This window comes from Dendrobates tinctorius, unplaced genomic scaffold (genome assembly GCF_039654945.1).
Source record: "Dendrobates tinctorius isolate UK_male_01 unplaced genomic scaffold, ASM3965494v1 ptg000056l, whole genome shotgun sequence".
NCBI lineage: Eukaryota > Metazoa > Chordata > Amphibia > Anura > Dendrobatidae > Dendrobates > Dendrobates tinctorius.
The window spans coordinates 12,696,674-12,714,309 of record NW_027361724.1 but is presented as its reverse complement, the minus strand read 5'-3'; the positions used below and the strand labels follow the sequence as shown (position 1 = coordinate 12,714,309).

The following is a 17,636-nucleotide window of genomic DNA, read 5'->3' as shown; positions in this document are numbered from 1 at the left end:
TTTCTGAAAAAAATCCTTTTTCTTCTGATATTTTTCTTTTTTTGAGATTTATTGATGATGTTATAATTGTGTGGGATGGTGATGTATTTAATATTGAGAATTTCATGTTCTATATTAATAATAATCCATGCAATATACGTTTCACATATCAATTTGATGCCAAGACAATTTCGTTTTTGGATATTCTTTTGTCGGCAAATTTGGAAGAAAAAAAGATTGATTGTGATATTTTTAGAAAATCTACGGCAGGTAATTCACTGTTACACGCATCTAGCTGCCATCCACGTCATGTTATAGCCAATATACCTACAGGGGAGTTTGTAAGAGCAAAAAGAACATGTACCACGCCTAATTTATACGATAAACAATGTGAGATCATTGGTAAACGTTTTATAAAGAGGGGTTATACTAAGGTAGACATTCAGAAAGCTAAGCATAGAACGGATGAAAAAAGTAGAGAGGATTATTTGCAGAAGGAAAGCAGAAAAACACCAAATTCTGTGGAGGGTCGGTCACCTATTGTTTTTTCAACTAATTTTAGTACTGACTACTACAGGATTGTTCATATTATTAAAAAATTCCTCCCTATTTTGTATGTTGATGATACATTAAAGAATATACTGAAGGATGGGATCAGATTTGTTTCAAGGAGGAATAAAACTATTGCTAATAAGGTATCTCCAAGTGATCATACTAGTGCCAATAGACATGCTAATAAATTTTTTCAGACAGTTCAGCAAGTATAACTAATTGGTTACCCACTTGTGGATCTTTTAAATGTGCTCAGAAAAACTGTGGGCTATGTAGGTTTATGTGGAACACAGAAAAAATAGTATCTTCTGTTAATGGAAAGGAATTTAAAATAAAATCTTTTTTGAACTGTGGTTCTACTGGTGTGATCTATGTCATAACATGCGTGGATTGTAATATTCAGTATGTGGGAAATACTTCTCGCACCTTGAGACGTCGTATTTCCGAGCACGTTTATGACGTAGGTCACACTACCACACGCAGTTTGTCTGCTGCTTCTCGACATTTTTTGCATATACATAAAGGAGATCTCAGCAACTTTAGGGTTAATGCCATAGAGAAGGTGCAGACAAAAAGGGTAGGTGGAAATTTAAATGATTTATTATTACGCCGAGAGGCAAAATGGATGTTATTGTTACAAAGCAGAGTTCCAACGGGTATGAATATTAGGAGTGAGATTTTGAGTGTTTTGTAAGTGTGATTTTGACTTGCTACCCTCTATTAATCAGCTGGCTATGTTTAGTCTTGATTGTTCCTTGACTTCCTTTGTTTCCCTTTATAAGCATGTGTTCAGATGTATTATGTGTTGTCTTAGAATAAGGACTGTTTTTTTGTCCGAAACGCGTCCAACTACACGTCCTGATGCGTCTCTTATCATGATGGAGAATCTTATGATTTTTTTAAATTTTGGAATAAAGGAATAAAAAATTTTTTAATCTAATTACTGATCTGGATGCTGGAATTTTTTTCCATAAGAAGAGAAGAATTGGTCCAAGATAAGACTTTCTGGTAGAGTGCTTTTGAGACTAGAGAATGTAATTTAGGTGGAGAACTGGAAAAAGGAGAGATGGTAGCAATGAGAAGTCCAGATTAAATTACAAGTGATGGTGCATCTCCGGAGTCATCACAAGTATAAAGGGTCAGGATAGGGCATCCACCCTGTGTTTTTTCTCAGCAGGACAGTAGGTGAGGATGAAGTCAAACCGTGGGAAGAAAAGTGAACAAGCTTGGCAGAGTTTCAACCTATGGGCAGCAGGGGGGCTAAGTGGTTAGCACTGCAGCTTTGCAGCGCTGGGATCCTGGGTTCAAATCCCACCAAGGACAACATCTGCAAGGAGTTTGTATGTTCTCCCCGTGCTTGCGTGGGTTTCCTCCCACATTTCAAAGACATACTGATAGGGAATTTAGATTGTGAGCCTCGTTGGGGACAGTGATGATAATGTGTGTGAACTGTAAAGCGCTGCGGAATATGTTAGAGCTATATAAAAATAAAGATTATTATTAAAATAAAGATTATTAACTGAAGATATTCAAGATTTTTATGGTCAGTATGGATGGTAACCTGGAACTTAGCTCCTTCAAGTAGATATCATCATTCCTCTAGAGATAATTTAAGGAATAATTCCATTCTGTTGGAGAATATTTCTTGGAGGAGAATCCACAGGGATGATTTCTTGATCTAGTGGAATTTTTCTGAGACAAATGCTCTTACACAAATTGCAGAGGCAATCACTTCAAGGAAAAATGGCCTGTTGACATCAGGATGTTGTAGGAGCAGTAGAAAACAAGATTTAAGTTCCTGAAAGGCTTGAAGAAGGAGTTTTATGCTCTCCCCGTGTTTGTGTGGGTTTCCTCTGGATAATCTAGTTTTTTTCCCATATTCCAAAGACATACTGATAGGGAATTTAGATTGTGAGCCCTAACTGGAACAGTGAGGATGATGATGTCAGTAAATAGCTGTGGAAATTAATGTAGTTATATAAGTGAGTATAAAAATAAATAAATAAATAGTGACCAATACGGGTGTTTATCATATCGGGTGTTTATCATACCAATTTATACCAGTCTTAAAGCTTGAATTTATTCAGAGCCCAAAGATTTATGCACGGTCTCAGAGACCCATCTTCTTTTTTAGGAAGAATAAGGCGGCACTGCCCTAAGATGAAGATTTTTGGAAAAATTTCTAAGTTGTGCCTTGGTTTCCATGAATGAATGAGCTGTTTGGTGTTATACCCCCTCTCTAGATTGTCTTTAATGTATGTGGATATTGTATCAGTCTCAAGAAGATATTGATAGTAAATTCTCCCTCTGGGTGGTTCAGGACCTAGAAGAAAGGGAATGGCGTAGTCAAACAGCTGATATGAAAGTAGAGTTTTGGCTTGCTATTTAGACAAGGCATCTACAATGTCATGGTAATTATCTGGAAAAAGGGAGCCAATAGAGGTAGAGTAAAGTTTCAGAGAAGTTGGATGAGGTACAGTTTTGATACAGTTATAAAAGCAAAATGATCCCCAATGGGAGATCTGGTTGGAAGATCATTTAATGACAGAAGTATGAACCTTAGTTCCAAAAGTCCCAGGAACACTGATGAGTCAGAAAATGGCAAAACTGAAAAAGTAAATGTCCTTAATGTGTAACTTTCAAATCTATAGAGTGTCCTTCTCAGTCTTATGTTGGAAATGACTACCAGGAACTGTGAAGTCCTTCAGTAGGGTGACAGGATCTTTTGGCCTGTGACAATTTCTTACTATCAATTTGCATTGGTTCCAGTATGGCCTCTTTGGGAGGAGATTTTGAAGATGTTCTAGGATGTAGGACACGGGAATCTTAAGCTTTTTTCTTGACCTCTCTTTAAAACGTAAGACTACTCAAGTGGGAAAAGAAATTAAATTATCAAGTGAAGATGGCAAATTCTTACCAGAAAGTTCATCATTGTTACAGTTGGATAGGCCTGCGAAGAAGATAATCAGGAAAGTGGCATTGCTCCAGGCTGATTCAGCAGACAGGGTATGGAACTGAATGAAATAATGTCCCACAGAGTTAGAATTTTATCTCAGCCACAATATAGAATCAGTGACTGAGTGGACACAACCTGGTTCATCATACACTCTGCAGAAGGCAAACAGGAAATATGGTAAATAATGAATCTTAGGATCGTCTCATTTCCGTTATGGTACAGCCCACGCCATAGCATTTATTTTACAGATAACACAAAGAAAATATATGGTATATATGACTTTCTAACAGGTCAGGAAAAAATTGTTGGTGACAAACTTGAAGTGTGCAATGCATTGGCTCAAAAGCCCTAGCAGATCTTAGGACAACTTTGATACCTATGCATCTTTGGAATTCATTGGTCTCATTATTCTGTTAGGCCCACTTGGTGAGATAGATGCTCTAAACCACAGGTCAGGGAAAGCAAACTGACCGAGGGTAGTGACATAGAAATGAGAACCTGGACAATGAGCTATGCTGGATGGAAAGTTAGCAAGTGGGCAGGATATGCTAAAAACCCCAGACCCAGGACTGTACATACAGGAGAGCAGATACATGGTTAACCTGAAGGTCTGCACCAGGATGCAGATGCAGGTTGAAGATACACAGGCGTAAGTAGAGATCATTGCAGCATTATATGTACAGTCTTTAAATAACAGTTTGCAATGCTTACAGCAAAAGTAGGGTTAATCAGTAGGTCTAAGGAGCAGTAGTTGCAAGTTGCAGAAATCACAGGGGTTTTAAAAGATGATTGTAGCATAACATGAGCAGTCTATAAATTTTAGTTTGCAATGCTTTCATCAAACAATGGGTAAATCAGCCAGGCTGATTTGCAGCAGATGTAATTTATAGAAACCTCAGTAATTTGCAAAAATAATTGCCGCTGAAAGAACAGAATGGTGGCAATCTCCAAAACAAACTGCAACACAACACTGACTAAACACTCAAACACCCATGTGTCTCTACGTTGGTCATAACAGTTTCTTGTTGATGAAGGCAGGGAGGTGCACTGAGCAACTTGTGAAACCCCATGTGGAGCATAGCAAAGCATATCAACCATAGGTAAAGGATAGAGGTGAAACCTGGGCACTGCCGCTGACAAAGATTAATCTAGACTGTAAGTATAAAAAACTTCAGATCCCTCCGAAAGGCGTTGCAATAAATTGGAAGTTTTTTATGCTTATCGCCTGGATTACCCTTTATCAGCAGCAGTGCCAAGGATCCACTGCACTCCTTTCTCCTGTACTTGTCATGTCATCTCTCCTTTGGTGTGAGTAAAGCAGCCAGGCCAGCAGCCACCATTGGATTATACATCACTCTTTACATAGTTGTGCCCCGCACCGTGAGCCACCAACCCTCTGACTCACCTTCACCTGTCGCCCGCGGTGTTATACAGGGAGCACCTCTTGGTTTTTATTTCTCCAATCAAAGGTAAAGGAAGTGGAGCCTTACCTATCTGTCAAGACAGATCAATGATTCATGGAAATCAAGGCACAACTTAGACATTTAAGAGGCCAGAGGACCCCTAAGGTTGTGATGATGTAGGATGATAGTGCAGGCCATTTGATTTTTTTCTCTTGGCAAATTAATAATGAAATGGTTTACCAAAAAAATCACACAAAAATGGCCCTAAAAAGTTGAATGCATAAAGAGCTAAATTAGTAGGCACCAAGTGTGCCCTCTAAGCATTACGGTAAACTACCAATCAAGATGGCCATAACTTGCCTATGAAGCTTCTATCATTTAATGCGATTCCATATCTCTGACCAAAACTTTGTGTTGGTGAATAAAAAGATATGCCCATCCTGATTGTTTTAAAGTGCTCACTTTTCAGGCTTTTTGCTCTTATAACATCTTCTTAGTTACAGATGCATTTTAGAGCCAGCTACGTGTATACCAGCAGATTTCATTATTGTGCAGGTGATTTCATTCAGCATAATGTGTATCATTCCTTTAATGACACTGCCAACAATTCTGTCTATGCTCCATGCATCAGGTGGAAAACAAACGCAAAGTATTGGCAACATTAATATGTAATTTCAAAGCCCTTCTGACTCATACAGACTTTTTTTTAGCTTGAACTACTTGCTATTCTCTTTTTCGCTGCATGACCTAAAGGGTTTAGTGGATGAGTGGTGTACAGTATGTGGCAGCTGCAACAGTGATTATTGGTGTGAGTGACATTTACCTACTGCGTGGTGATGCAAAGAAAAGATGAATAATCATGCAATGATTTCATGACCAGCTGATGCAAGCGCCTCTGTCCACCGGGATTAACAATAGATGATTGTAATAGCTTAAGTCCATCCATTAACACTTTGTTTCCCATCTACGTATAAGATATACCAAATTGGGTCTTGTCCCGGAGGTCTGATATTTTTGGCTTTTTTTTGCTTTTCTGTTTTTATATTCCTCCTTTAGTACTTTTATTTTCCCCAACACACATCTGTCTCTCGTGGAGGGCTTAAGTAATTCTCCTTTATTCTAAATGACAATGAATCCTTGGATATTGCAAAGTGCTTTTGTGCTTCAGTGAGCACAACTGTAAAACTGAACTGCATGTGGGAAGTGCTTGAGCGTACTGGCAGGCAGTGGTATTCTTACCATCTTACGCTGCTCATACTTATCAGAGCAGGAGGATAGTTTCAACTGCACAATTTCACAGGAGACAAAATAGTGGGATCATCCATTAAGTTAGTATCCGTTGGGAAAAAAAAAAGAAGGGTTTTTTTGGAACCCTTTTAAACTCCTTTTCATTCATGGACTAGGTTCCAGAATCGCTTCTTCTTACATGACTTGGTTTACTGACATACAATGGACTAAGGAATGCTTTTGCTCGGTGGGACTTACTGTCAATGTAAGTGTTGCACCTTAAGGCACATTCAATGGATTCTACAGCATCTGAATCCCTGGAGAATCGGTATACTTCTTCCAAAATTAAACAAAAGGAATCAAACGACAAAATGGTCCAACGTTTGCAAGGAATGTGAGTATCCTAGACCATACTATTAATGATCATGTGTGATGTGCTTAGTATTTAGCGTGCAATAGACCCACTTGTATAAGAAGAAGTGCTTCCAAATGACTCTTCTTTCTTTTAGGAGGGTTCTTGTTGAGATGATGCTTTGTTGCAGTCTTGCTTTATCTCAAGGAGTTCTGTTTGTTTGATAGATATCGCTCAGATGCCGTAACTTTATTATGTTTCATGATCCTGGTGACTAATGGGGATGGAAATGTTTTTGTTTTGCAAGTATACAGAGGCAGTTTGGACCTTGATCTCAAAATTCAGTTTTACGAGCAATATTTGTATAAGCATATGGCACCCCCTTAAGGGGGGTTGTTTGCTTTATTTTGGATTTGTCTCTGTAGTTTATATAAAGTTAAAAAGGAAAAATATATAGAAACTATAATTATACATTTTTTTTCGCTGGGTGCCTTGTAGTTCTCAGTGTTTCATACAAAAATAAAGGAACATTTATTCTTTGGATTCCTGGCAGATAACAGCTAATTAGTGGGTTTCCGTGTGTAAGAAGAATCCCTGATAATAGCTTTTGCCAAGAGGACCTGAAAAATGAACAAAGAATGTCTGAACCACAGAACAAATTGTTTGCAAAACAAACATATTTCCAGGATATAATTTTTATGAGATTTACATGCAAACAAGTGCCTTTTTTTTTACAGAATATGAATACATTGAAATTTAAAAGGTATATACACCGTTGTTACCATTTCTGTAGCCCCAAAGAAAAAATAGAAACAACTCTTCAAACCGATTAAGTTAAACTTATTTTAGCAGTTGAGATCTCCTATGCAGACCCATGTGACTCCTTAAGAACAGACTACAAACTTACCATGTAGTCAAACTTTCTGCCATTATCACCTACTTTTTTAAACATATCAAATGTACACTAACAAAAAGAATTAGACATCATCAAGGACTGCAGGATCAAACTATGTAGCTTGTGGCCTCAAACCATAGGGGCACATAGGCCCGCATGGAATCTGTAAAAACAAAACAATATGATACTTTTGATCGAAAATTTTAAGGCTTATTTTCAATTCTGGATGGAACTGTTTTGAGCTATAAAATAGATGAGAATTTTCACAAGGGAAACATGGACCATTGTAGTGAACATCACTGTCTACCCAATGGCCACGTGAGCACAACATTTAGCTAATCAAAGATCTTTGTTCTTGCCAAACATGGATGCGTTGTGTTCAAACTACATTTCATTTCATTGAGTAGCTTCTATTGGGACTAATAATTCTAACAAATGATTCTTCCATTTGTTTTTATAGTTTTATGGTATCAAGTCTTGGGAAGAGGTTGTAAAGGATTGAAAAATATGGCCACTTCCTTCCAAAAAAAGTGCCACATATGTGCATGGGTTGTGTCCATTATTGCTGCTCAGGTCGATTGAAGTAAATGGGGCTTAGGTTCGATACCACATACAACCGTTTTGGAAAGAAGTCAGCCATGTTTCTTTTTTGGCATGATTGTTTTCAAGCCATTGCAATGGTAATTGTCATGAAGGAAAAGGACAACTATAAAATGAATGCTTATCGATTTTCATTAGTCATTCAGCTGTAAAAGTCATCATGACCAATAACACAAGGTCGATGCCGCACTAATTATTCGCATGCACACATCTACTTTTACATAAGGCATTGCTGCAAATTTCTTGTTTGCTATCGCTAGGTAAAAATTACACCGACCATCATATTCTTGAAATTCAGTTTTGCAAACCACTATTCATGGGTGTAAGTGGACCTTTACTTTGCTAAAGAAATAACGTTTTGCATTATTAATGCACTTTTCATAAAAATGGTTTATTACAATTGCAATACAAAGCTCCTACTTGCATCATACGAAGCTGAATGTCACTCAATTACAACTATTTGGGCTTGTTGATAAGATAATAAATAATAGCCCTTTTATTCCTTGGTTTGAAGGCAACATTCATAAGTTCAAATATTAATTTACACTTTATATATTTATATCTATCATTGCACTCAATATTTTCCATTGCTCCATTTCATCAAAACTGATGCCTTGATGATACTTCAACCACCTCTGCAATACTTAGGAAATCCTGAAAACTACTAAGGAAATCCTGACTTGTTGGCTGCAGTGATGACTGGAATTTGGGGAATACTGCTATGTATACAGTATATACATGATTAAAGGGAACCTGCTATGCCTAAAAATTATATTTACCTGCATTTATACAGTTAATCTTCAGTTAGCGTTAAAATCCTGCCTGGCTTACTAGAGAAGCAGCGACAGGTAGAAAATGAAGTTATATCCTCCCTGCTGCCCCTCATTTCCAGTCATTGGGATGGTCCTGGGGGCAGATACAGTAACTGGTTACTAGCTCACTATACAGTGAGCGTGGCGGCAATCACTCTCCTGCACATTGATTGACAGCCTGCTCTGTACACACATGCTGCAGATCAGGCTGTCAATCAATGTGGCAGGAGTGATAATAGCACACTTAAGCCCCCATCTCACATAGCGAGATCGCTGTTGCGTCACCGATTTTATGACGAAACAGCGATCTCGCCTGCGATCTCGCTACATGTGACACATAACGGCGATTGGGCCCCTGATGCGATGTCACTGATCGGGCTCGAATGTCATGGGCCATTTTTTGATCACTGGTGTCTCACTGGCCAGCATGCATCACTGTGTTTGACAGGGACAGTGACGAATGACCTCAAAACTACAGGTCTGAGAGACAGGGTCCCAACGACCGTCATATCGTTCCATATCGTTGCTGCGTCGCTGGTGAGATCTTACTGTTTGACATCTCACCAGTGACCTCGGAGCGACGCACCAGCGATCTCTACTAGGTCATATCGTTGTCGGGATCGACGGTACGACGCCAAGTGTGACGGCACCCTTACTTAAATTGTAAGGTAAACTGTTACTTTGCTAGGACCTGGAGAAAATGTGACCATCTGAGAACAAATTCTCAAGCTGTGCCACACTTCAATATGTTGGATGAATACAAATCAGAAATGTTCATTATTTTAGACTGCGATTACACACAATGGACAAGCTCACGGCCAAAAACCCCAGAGGACATGAGCCTCTGCGGTTATTATACTGCATATCTAGAATTACTTAATTTTTTCGGAATGACATCTGTATGACCATCAAAACGTTTAATTAATCGTAACAGCTACATGGTTTTGCCGGTGAAACAATTGTTTCCCTGCAAAATTAACTGATGCTTGAACAAGGAGGTCAAGAGATGCACTGGCTCAGGCCCGCTTCATGTGAACGCTGCCTTAAAGAAAAATTACTCAAACAATGAAAGATCAACTTGGGATGATTCTGAGTTCACTGTGTTTCTGAAGTTTTTGTCTTTATGTAAAGTCTCATTCACACGTCAGTATTTGGTCAGTATTTTGCATCAGTGTTTGTATGCCAAAGCCAGGAATGGAACTTACCGAGGAAAAAATATAATTGAAAGACTGACTCCTGTTCTTTGTTTTGGAGACACTCCTGGCTTTGGCATACAAATACTGATTAAATACTGATGAAAAATACTTATGTGTGAATGAGGCCTAATAATGGTTTTGTTTTAAAACTTAAAGCAACATTTCTTTTAAAATAATGCAATAAATCATATGAACACAATGTTTAGACAGGTTTGTACAATATATAATTTTTCTTATGCACTTTCATCACTCTGTTTTGTAAAAAAAAAAAACTTCTACAAACTCGCTATGTGCTCTTACCATTGTGCATAGCATAATAAATTTTTTGTTGGTTAACAGTTTTCCCTTCATAGCGGGTGTTTAGTCTTGAACTAGTGTCAAGCCTATCTTCTTTATAGATAACAAGGGATCAGAGCAATCTGCAACTGTTTGATTAGGTAATTGATTAATTATTTTCTTAAATATCCAAGACTTTTATTATTTTTACATATGGGGTTAAGAACTAACCAGCAGGTAGGTGGTAACTACTTGCCTGTGTACCTGGTGCCAATCTTTGCTGACTCAGAGTGGTCATGGATGGGTCCTGCTATTGATTCGGAGGCTTCTGCTGTCATCATGTCGATGGAGCAGCGTCTTCTCTTCCGCTCTAACTGTGGGGAGCCGGCTGTCAATCAGGATGAAATTTGTAGTGTGGCCCCATTGACAGAACAAAGCAGAAGAAGATGAGTTGCTTGCTGATCCGGCAAAGATCGGCCCTGTGTTGAACAGGCAGGTAGTTGCTAATTAACTGCCTTTTAGCTCTTGGTTGTATACAAAAAAAATAATACAAGTCTTGGATAACCTCTTTAACTAAAAACTCATGCTCAACAAGGTATGGGTGTAAGATTATTTGATTATGATATATGATTATTATATGATTGGATAATCTTTCAGACAGCCAAAAACCAAAAGACGCCTTTATTTTAACGAGTATTTATTTATTTTATCTACTGTAGAGATTCACTCTCTCGTGAGGCCACTTGGAACATGAAGCCAAAGGGTTTTTATATAAAAAAATGGAATAATGTTTATTTACACTGGTCGAACAGTACCAGAAACAAAACCACAAACACAAAATCCCTAGCCTTGTCCAGGCGCTAACTAAGCAATATGGACCTTGGTTACTCAGACACAGCTGAGATAGTCTCAGTTTGGTCCAACAAAACATCTATAGCCCATAGAAACCAGTGACACGTGCAGTTTGGTGCACACAGCCTGCACAGTCTCCTCTCGGAGAGATTCTGGTTTGTCTCTCTCCAGCTCCAACACAAATCCACTCTGGTCAACTCCCTTAGCTGATTGACCAGTGAACAGATGGCCTGGTTCTAGTCATAGCTATCCAGTTGCACCTAATCAGGATCAGTAGTGCTAGGATTTAACCCTGGCTTTCCTACATTACTTTCCTACACTACTAATTGCACACAAATTTGTTTTTGTTTTTTAATTTTCGTATATTTTTTTGTAGTAAAATGCACTTAATTTTTTATGTTCTTTGTATGCAAAATAGAAAAATAAGAGCAGTAAGCCTGATTTTGTATTGCTTTTTTTAAAGTTCCATGTGGGCTGCTACATTGAAGCTTCGCACATCATTAGTATCTTGTCTGTATAAATAGTGCAGTGAGGTCTGTGTGTTATAGCAACTGCAATAACTGTGATTTAATGGAAAACCTTCACAATATTTTTAGAGGTGGAGGGTGGAAGTAGGCAAAAATTCTAATGTAATAGTTACCTCAATGATTTCCTGCCGCCCCTGTTCCACCTGTGCTTGATCCCCGACCAGACTTGACTTTACGATGTAGCGATGACATCCTCAAAAAGGAACACATGATTTTGTCAGCCAATCACTAGTTGCAGTAGGCCCCATGCAGCTAAGAGCTGACTGCAGCGGTCACATGTCCCTGTGTTGGGATGTAAAAGTGTAATCTATGCCGTCCACATACAAGCAGATACACTGTTTAGTAAACTTGCAATGTCCTCTTATTTAATTATAGAATATTCTTAGTCTGCTGAAAAATGTCTGGCTTGGTATTTCGTGTGCTGTATGTATCCATGGTAATGAATTGTCTGGGAAATATATTCTTACTGAGCGGAAATAAAATTAACTTTTAAGGTTTTTTTCTTTACAGAATTCAACTAGTTGATCCAGCCAATTCATTGTCATAGCTACCAGTTATGCAATTCATTGTTTAGCAGATTTTAACATAGAATACTATGTGCCTATGTGCAAGCTTTCAAAAATATTTTTTTTTGGAGAAAAAGGTTGTACCAAAGCTGCATAATTAAAAACACATGTGACATGCACAAATGTGAACAAGTCGGTAGGACAGTGTTCACACCACCCACTGACTGAAACACAACAAGAAAGCACAGAATGACAAATTTGCAAAAATAATCTGCAGTAAAAAATATGACAATAATCAGCAAGTGCTGGATAACAAATACAGGGTATTTAGTCGATACGTTTTTTGCAAAAAATGTATACTGTTATGATTGAGTCACAGTAGGAGGCAAAAACAGAAATGCTAGCTAAGTCCTGAAAACCAGAGAAGTTGGCAACTATCAGATTGCAGACCCCTGAACCTATCAACACAACTAGCAGTAGCCGTGGGGGGTTCCTACGATGACCTAGACCCCTCGATCACAGCCGGAGAGATACATAGGCCTAAAGAAGGAAAGGGGAAATCTAACTGCCCCAGAGCAGACCCCAAAGCAATAGGCAGCCCCCCACATATAATGACGGTGAAGCAAGATGAAAACACTTACACAGACAGAAAGACAGGCTGAGCAAAGACGGGGCCCAAAAACTACCTAGATAGGAACGGATAGGAAGGCTGCTGTCTGCAATCTGCCAAAACCCTATCAGAGACAAAGCCAACAAGCTGATATAAAAATGGCCCTGAAGCAACTAAGCTTCAAAAACTAAATCAGCACTCAGGTACATTCAGAAGACAGAGCTCACGGAACACTGCGCACTCCAGCAGGGAGTGGCAGAATCCAAAAAGCAAGAAAAACAAAAACAAAACTTAGAAGCAAAAGGCAAAACAGAAAACTTAGCTTTAGGAGAGCAGGAATCAGACTGGTGTCAAAGAGTCCACAGAGAAATCACCCGCAGGGCAGAAAGGGCGTAGGCTGCCTTAAATCCAGTCAGTGACTCCACTCAGCCAATCGTCTTCATTAGTCCCAGGTGCCTGATAATCAGGCTCACTACCTTCCTTCACTAGAATAGGGAGTTCACCAGGCCTCAGTGACGGAGGGGAAAATGAACTCACAACAGTATACCAAGCTGCTCCACCTCGTCACGGTAACCCCACCTCTCTTGTGTGACATGCACATAAAGAGCTGTCTTACACCACGAGCCCATACTAGGAAGCGCCTGTCTGAATCCTGTCCATTTAGATGCTGTTCATATGTTCAGGTTTTAAATACAATAGATAGGGACTGCTCCGTTAAGGGTTACCGTGACGAGGTGGAGCAGCTTGTTATACATTTTTTGCAAAAAACGTATCGACTAAATACCCTGTATTTGTTATCCAGCACTTGCTGATTATTGTCATATTTTTTACTGCAGAGTATTTTTGCAAATTTGTCATTCTGTGCTTTCTTGTTGTGTTTCAAAGCTGCATAATGTTGCATTCACAGCTCCCCTTGCACTGACTAACAACCGACTCCAACGATGAGTGAGCTCTCAGTCAGAGCTGGGGGGGATACAGCTGCCACTCTCTATACACAGTGGTGACTGAACCCGCGCTGGTGCGGTCCCTATGACTGAAACCTGAATGTTAGTGGGAGGAATAAAGTTCATTTTCTCCAGGCAGTGGGGGTCTAAGTTCCAGCGCTGGGCAGTTTCAGAAGACTATTATCCTGCAGATTTACTCCATATATGCAGGTTAAAAGTATTTTTTTCACATGACAGGTTCTCTTTAAACATGCCGTCCAGGGTTACCAACCATCCAGAAATTACAGGACAGTCTTTAAAAATAGGGCACTTTTTTGCATGTACATAAAAAATGTAAGGCATCCAAGATAATTTTGAAGCTAAAGAAATTTATACAAATTATTTTGAGTGTAAGTATCATCATTTTCCAGTTTAAAGTGAACCTGTCAGCAGGATTGTGCACAGTAACCTAAAGACAGTGTCAGGTTGGTGCCATTATACTGATTAAAATGATACCTGGGTTGATGAAATCCATCTTGTGGTTGTTGTTTAATCTTTATTTGTAGTTTTCAGTTAATGAGATTCTCCTGCTCCAGGGGCGGCCTTTGGGTGGGGCTGTGGGCGGTGCTTTATGTGGTGCTCTGCTTACATATGCATCTGTATGGCATATGACAGATCACTGATCCCTCATTGACCTGCCCCCTATTTTGCATACTCAATAAAATATGTTTTGAAAAAAAAATCACATTCAGCATGCAGGCGCCAGCTGTGCTGTAACATGATCACATCTATAATATTCATGTAATTATTTTATTTGGTATAAACATGTATTCAGAAAAAAAATCTCACTCAAAATGACACCAACCACGCCTGCGCAGTAGCATTTATCGGCAATCCCATAGATGCTACTGTGCAGGTGCCACTGATGCCATTTTGCTAGAGGAAAAAAAAATGTCTCCACCAAGATGGCGCCTGCACAGTAGCATCTATCAGATCATGATCATGCTACATTGCAGGTGCTGCCGCCAGCACTTACCTGCTGAATATGAATTGTTTTCCTCAAAACATATAACATTCAGTATGTACAATATGGGACAGTGAAGCATCTGTCAAGCCATACAGATGCATATGTAAGCAGAGCACCACATAAAGACCCACCCACAGCACCACCCACAGACCGCCCCGGAGTAAGAGCATATCATTAACTCAAAACTGAAAATAGAGATTAAACAACAACCACAAGACGGATTTCATCAACCAAGCTATCATTTTAATCATTTAATCAGTATAACGGCGCTGGCCTGACACTGTGTGTAGGTTACTGTGCACAATCCTGCAGACAGGTTCACGTTAAACTTGATACAGCATCCTTTTCAGAATTCTGGACTATACACATGTATCACTGATAACCTTAATGATTTATTATGACTTTCCAATGTGTCCGTAAAAAATGTTGGCTGTCCGTGATTTTTTGATAACCTGTCCAGAAAAAAAAGTCAAGCTGACAACCCTGATGCCGCCAGAATTCTACGCACACAGAACAATTGTTAATATGGCATCATTGTTATCGGCAGCACATCTCCTGTATTCATAGGCCGGTGATGCCGATAACATTTGTGTTAACCCTTGCATGAATGGCCAATCAGCTGATGAATGAGCATTTTACTCGTTCATCAAGCGATGACAGGTATGTTTACCCAAGCCAATATCATTGAGCGTGCACGCTAACAAACTCTCATTCCTGAGCATCAGCTTGTGTAAATGAGTTTTAATTATGTAGATGAGACCTGTGTAACAGTTATGTGCCCAGTTTTGACGCCCCCCCGGTGCAGAATGAAGAAGGTGGACAGTCATATAAAGCAAAGACTCTAGGGTATTCTATCAGTGACACCAATTTAAGTTATTTTAACCCAGGATGCTTTTATACACTTATCTTGCTCACTAAATTACGCTTTTAATATCCAGTTAGTCTCTAAACATTACTCTTTGTGGGTTAGGCCTTTTCTCACTATAGATGAGTTGTTTATTGATTCATTTTATGTTGCTGATTACATCAGGGACAGTAAAACCCTTTTTGACTCAAGAGCTCTTTCTCTTTTTATTTGGAATGATATAAATGCTTATTTCAATATTACGATTATAATGCTTTTCTGACAAAGAATTTCAAAGTAAGTTCATCAGGTTTAAAAGATCTATTAAGTATGCAGTTTGTGTTGTGAAATCTGAATCCGGTTTGCATTCCAAAACTTTGACATCCTTTCCACTTACTTGTGCTTTACATCAAAATTAGTAGCTCAATAAAAGGAAAAACTGATGCAACTCACGGCGAATGTGCCATTATTTAAATAGCTTTTAAACTAATCTGTCATCTTTTTGGACCCTGTATGGTTGCATATTACAGATTTGTGTGCGCTGTGTATTTTCTCATTGAAACAGTGTTTCTAAAGGAGAATAGTTTTGTAATATGGCATGTGATAAGGAATGTTTTCTATCTCTATTGTTTTCCTTCTGAATAAGTGAATCCATGAGAGAGAAACTCTCTTGTACTCGTCTGATTAGTATAAACGTTGAGTCCGCGAACACTAAAAAGAACAACGGAACACTTTACAAGAAGGTAACGATTGTGATTGTTCCCATTTCTTTCAGTACATTTTTCTCCATTATTTGAAGAACTGATCACCTTAATCTCCCACACTCTAAGGCCAGTATCACATTTGTGTATGGCCGAGCTGCGGAGGGCTGCGGACTTCCTCCATGAAGCTCCGCCCACGGCGGCACCTACTCTGGTCAGCTCCACCTCCTTCGGCATGCGGCCTGCGTACCCTATCTTTAGCATTAGGTATGCAGGCTGTACCGATGTATGCGAATGCCTCTGCATCCGTCGTTTTGATGGTGCGGCTACATGCGCCGAGCGCAACTTGTTGCATTTTGGTGCAGTCGCCGCACCGTCAAAACGATGCATGCAGAGGCATCCGCATACATCGGCATGGCCTGCGTACCTAATTTTAAAGATAGGGTACGCAGGCCGCATGCCGTCGGAGGTGGAGCCCTCCGCAGCTCCTCCATACGCAAATGTGAAACCGGCCTAAGACTACATGCCAGATCCTTGAGTCAGCCGTCTAAAAAACCACATACCATTTGTTGTCCAAATGTCCCAGCCAGAAAAGAAGGTGAATAATATTATTTAATAATTACACCATAGGCAAATGATATAATTTATCTCAGGACTGTAGGTAAAACGTATTTATTCCTATTAATAGTCTAGTCAACTTATATTATATATACTACACAATTGATTAAAACCATGTTGCAGGACTGATCAGCTACTGAAATATTGCCAACATTTGATTTAACTCATTATGACCTATCACTGGTTTGAAATAACAATTCATTATAATATCACTACTAGCCATTCACATGTTCTGGCATTGAAAAATGTAAAAACACCTTTCATAGCTTCTCCAAGATGTTTTGCCTGCCAGTATCATCTGGGGGATTAGACTTTATCAGAGGATTAGTTTTAACCCCCTGATGATGCCGGTTGGCGAAACATGAAGGAAAAGACAACTCATGGTTTTGGTCTGAGCTAAGCAAAATGAAGATCCTTGATCCATCAAGATAAATTAGCATTGAAAGAAAAAGAATGCACATTGGCATCTTTCTCAAGTGTTAAAACCAACTAATAGGCAAAATATGTCAGAGAGGCAGTGAGTGGTATTTTTAAATTACGTCTGAGTGACTTTCAGCTGTTAAAATGAATTAAGATTTATTGCTGTCAAGGACTCCAGCTGTTTCAATATACACATTAACATATAATTACTCAAAATGCCAGCACATGTAAATGGCTACTAGTTATTGTACAATGCATTATGATAGGTCTTACATGTTGGCGAAACAAAATGTATCAATTGCTTGCAGCATTTCAATAGCAGATCAATCCTGCACTGTGGTTTAAATCAACTATGTAAGA

General features: G+C 39.1%; 1 protein-coding gene across 1 annotated transcript in view; it reads left to right on the top strand.

Annotated features, from left to right (window-relative positions):
- Nucleotides 1-6,095: 6,095 nt before the first annotated feature.
- PDE1A (phosphodiesterase 1A) overlaps nucleotides 6,096-17,636 on the top strand; it is a 317,847-nt gene continuing 306,306 nt past the window's right edge. Inside the window, exon 1 of the mRNA XM_073577497.1 lies at nucleotides 6,096-6,511. Within this exon, the coding sequence (XP_073433598.1) occupies nucleotides 6,411-6,511 (101 nt within the window). The 5' untranslated portion in view covers nucleotides 6,096-6,410. The remainder of the gene's footprint in view (nucleotides 6,512-17,636) is intronic.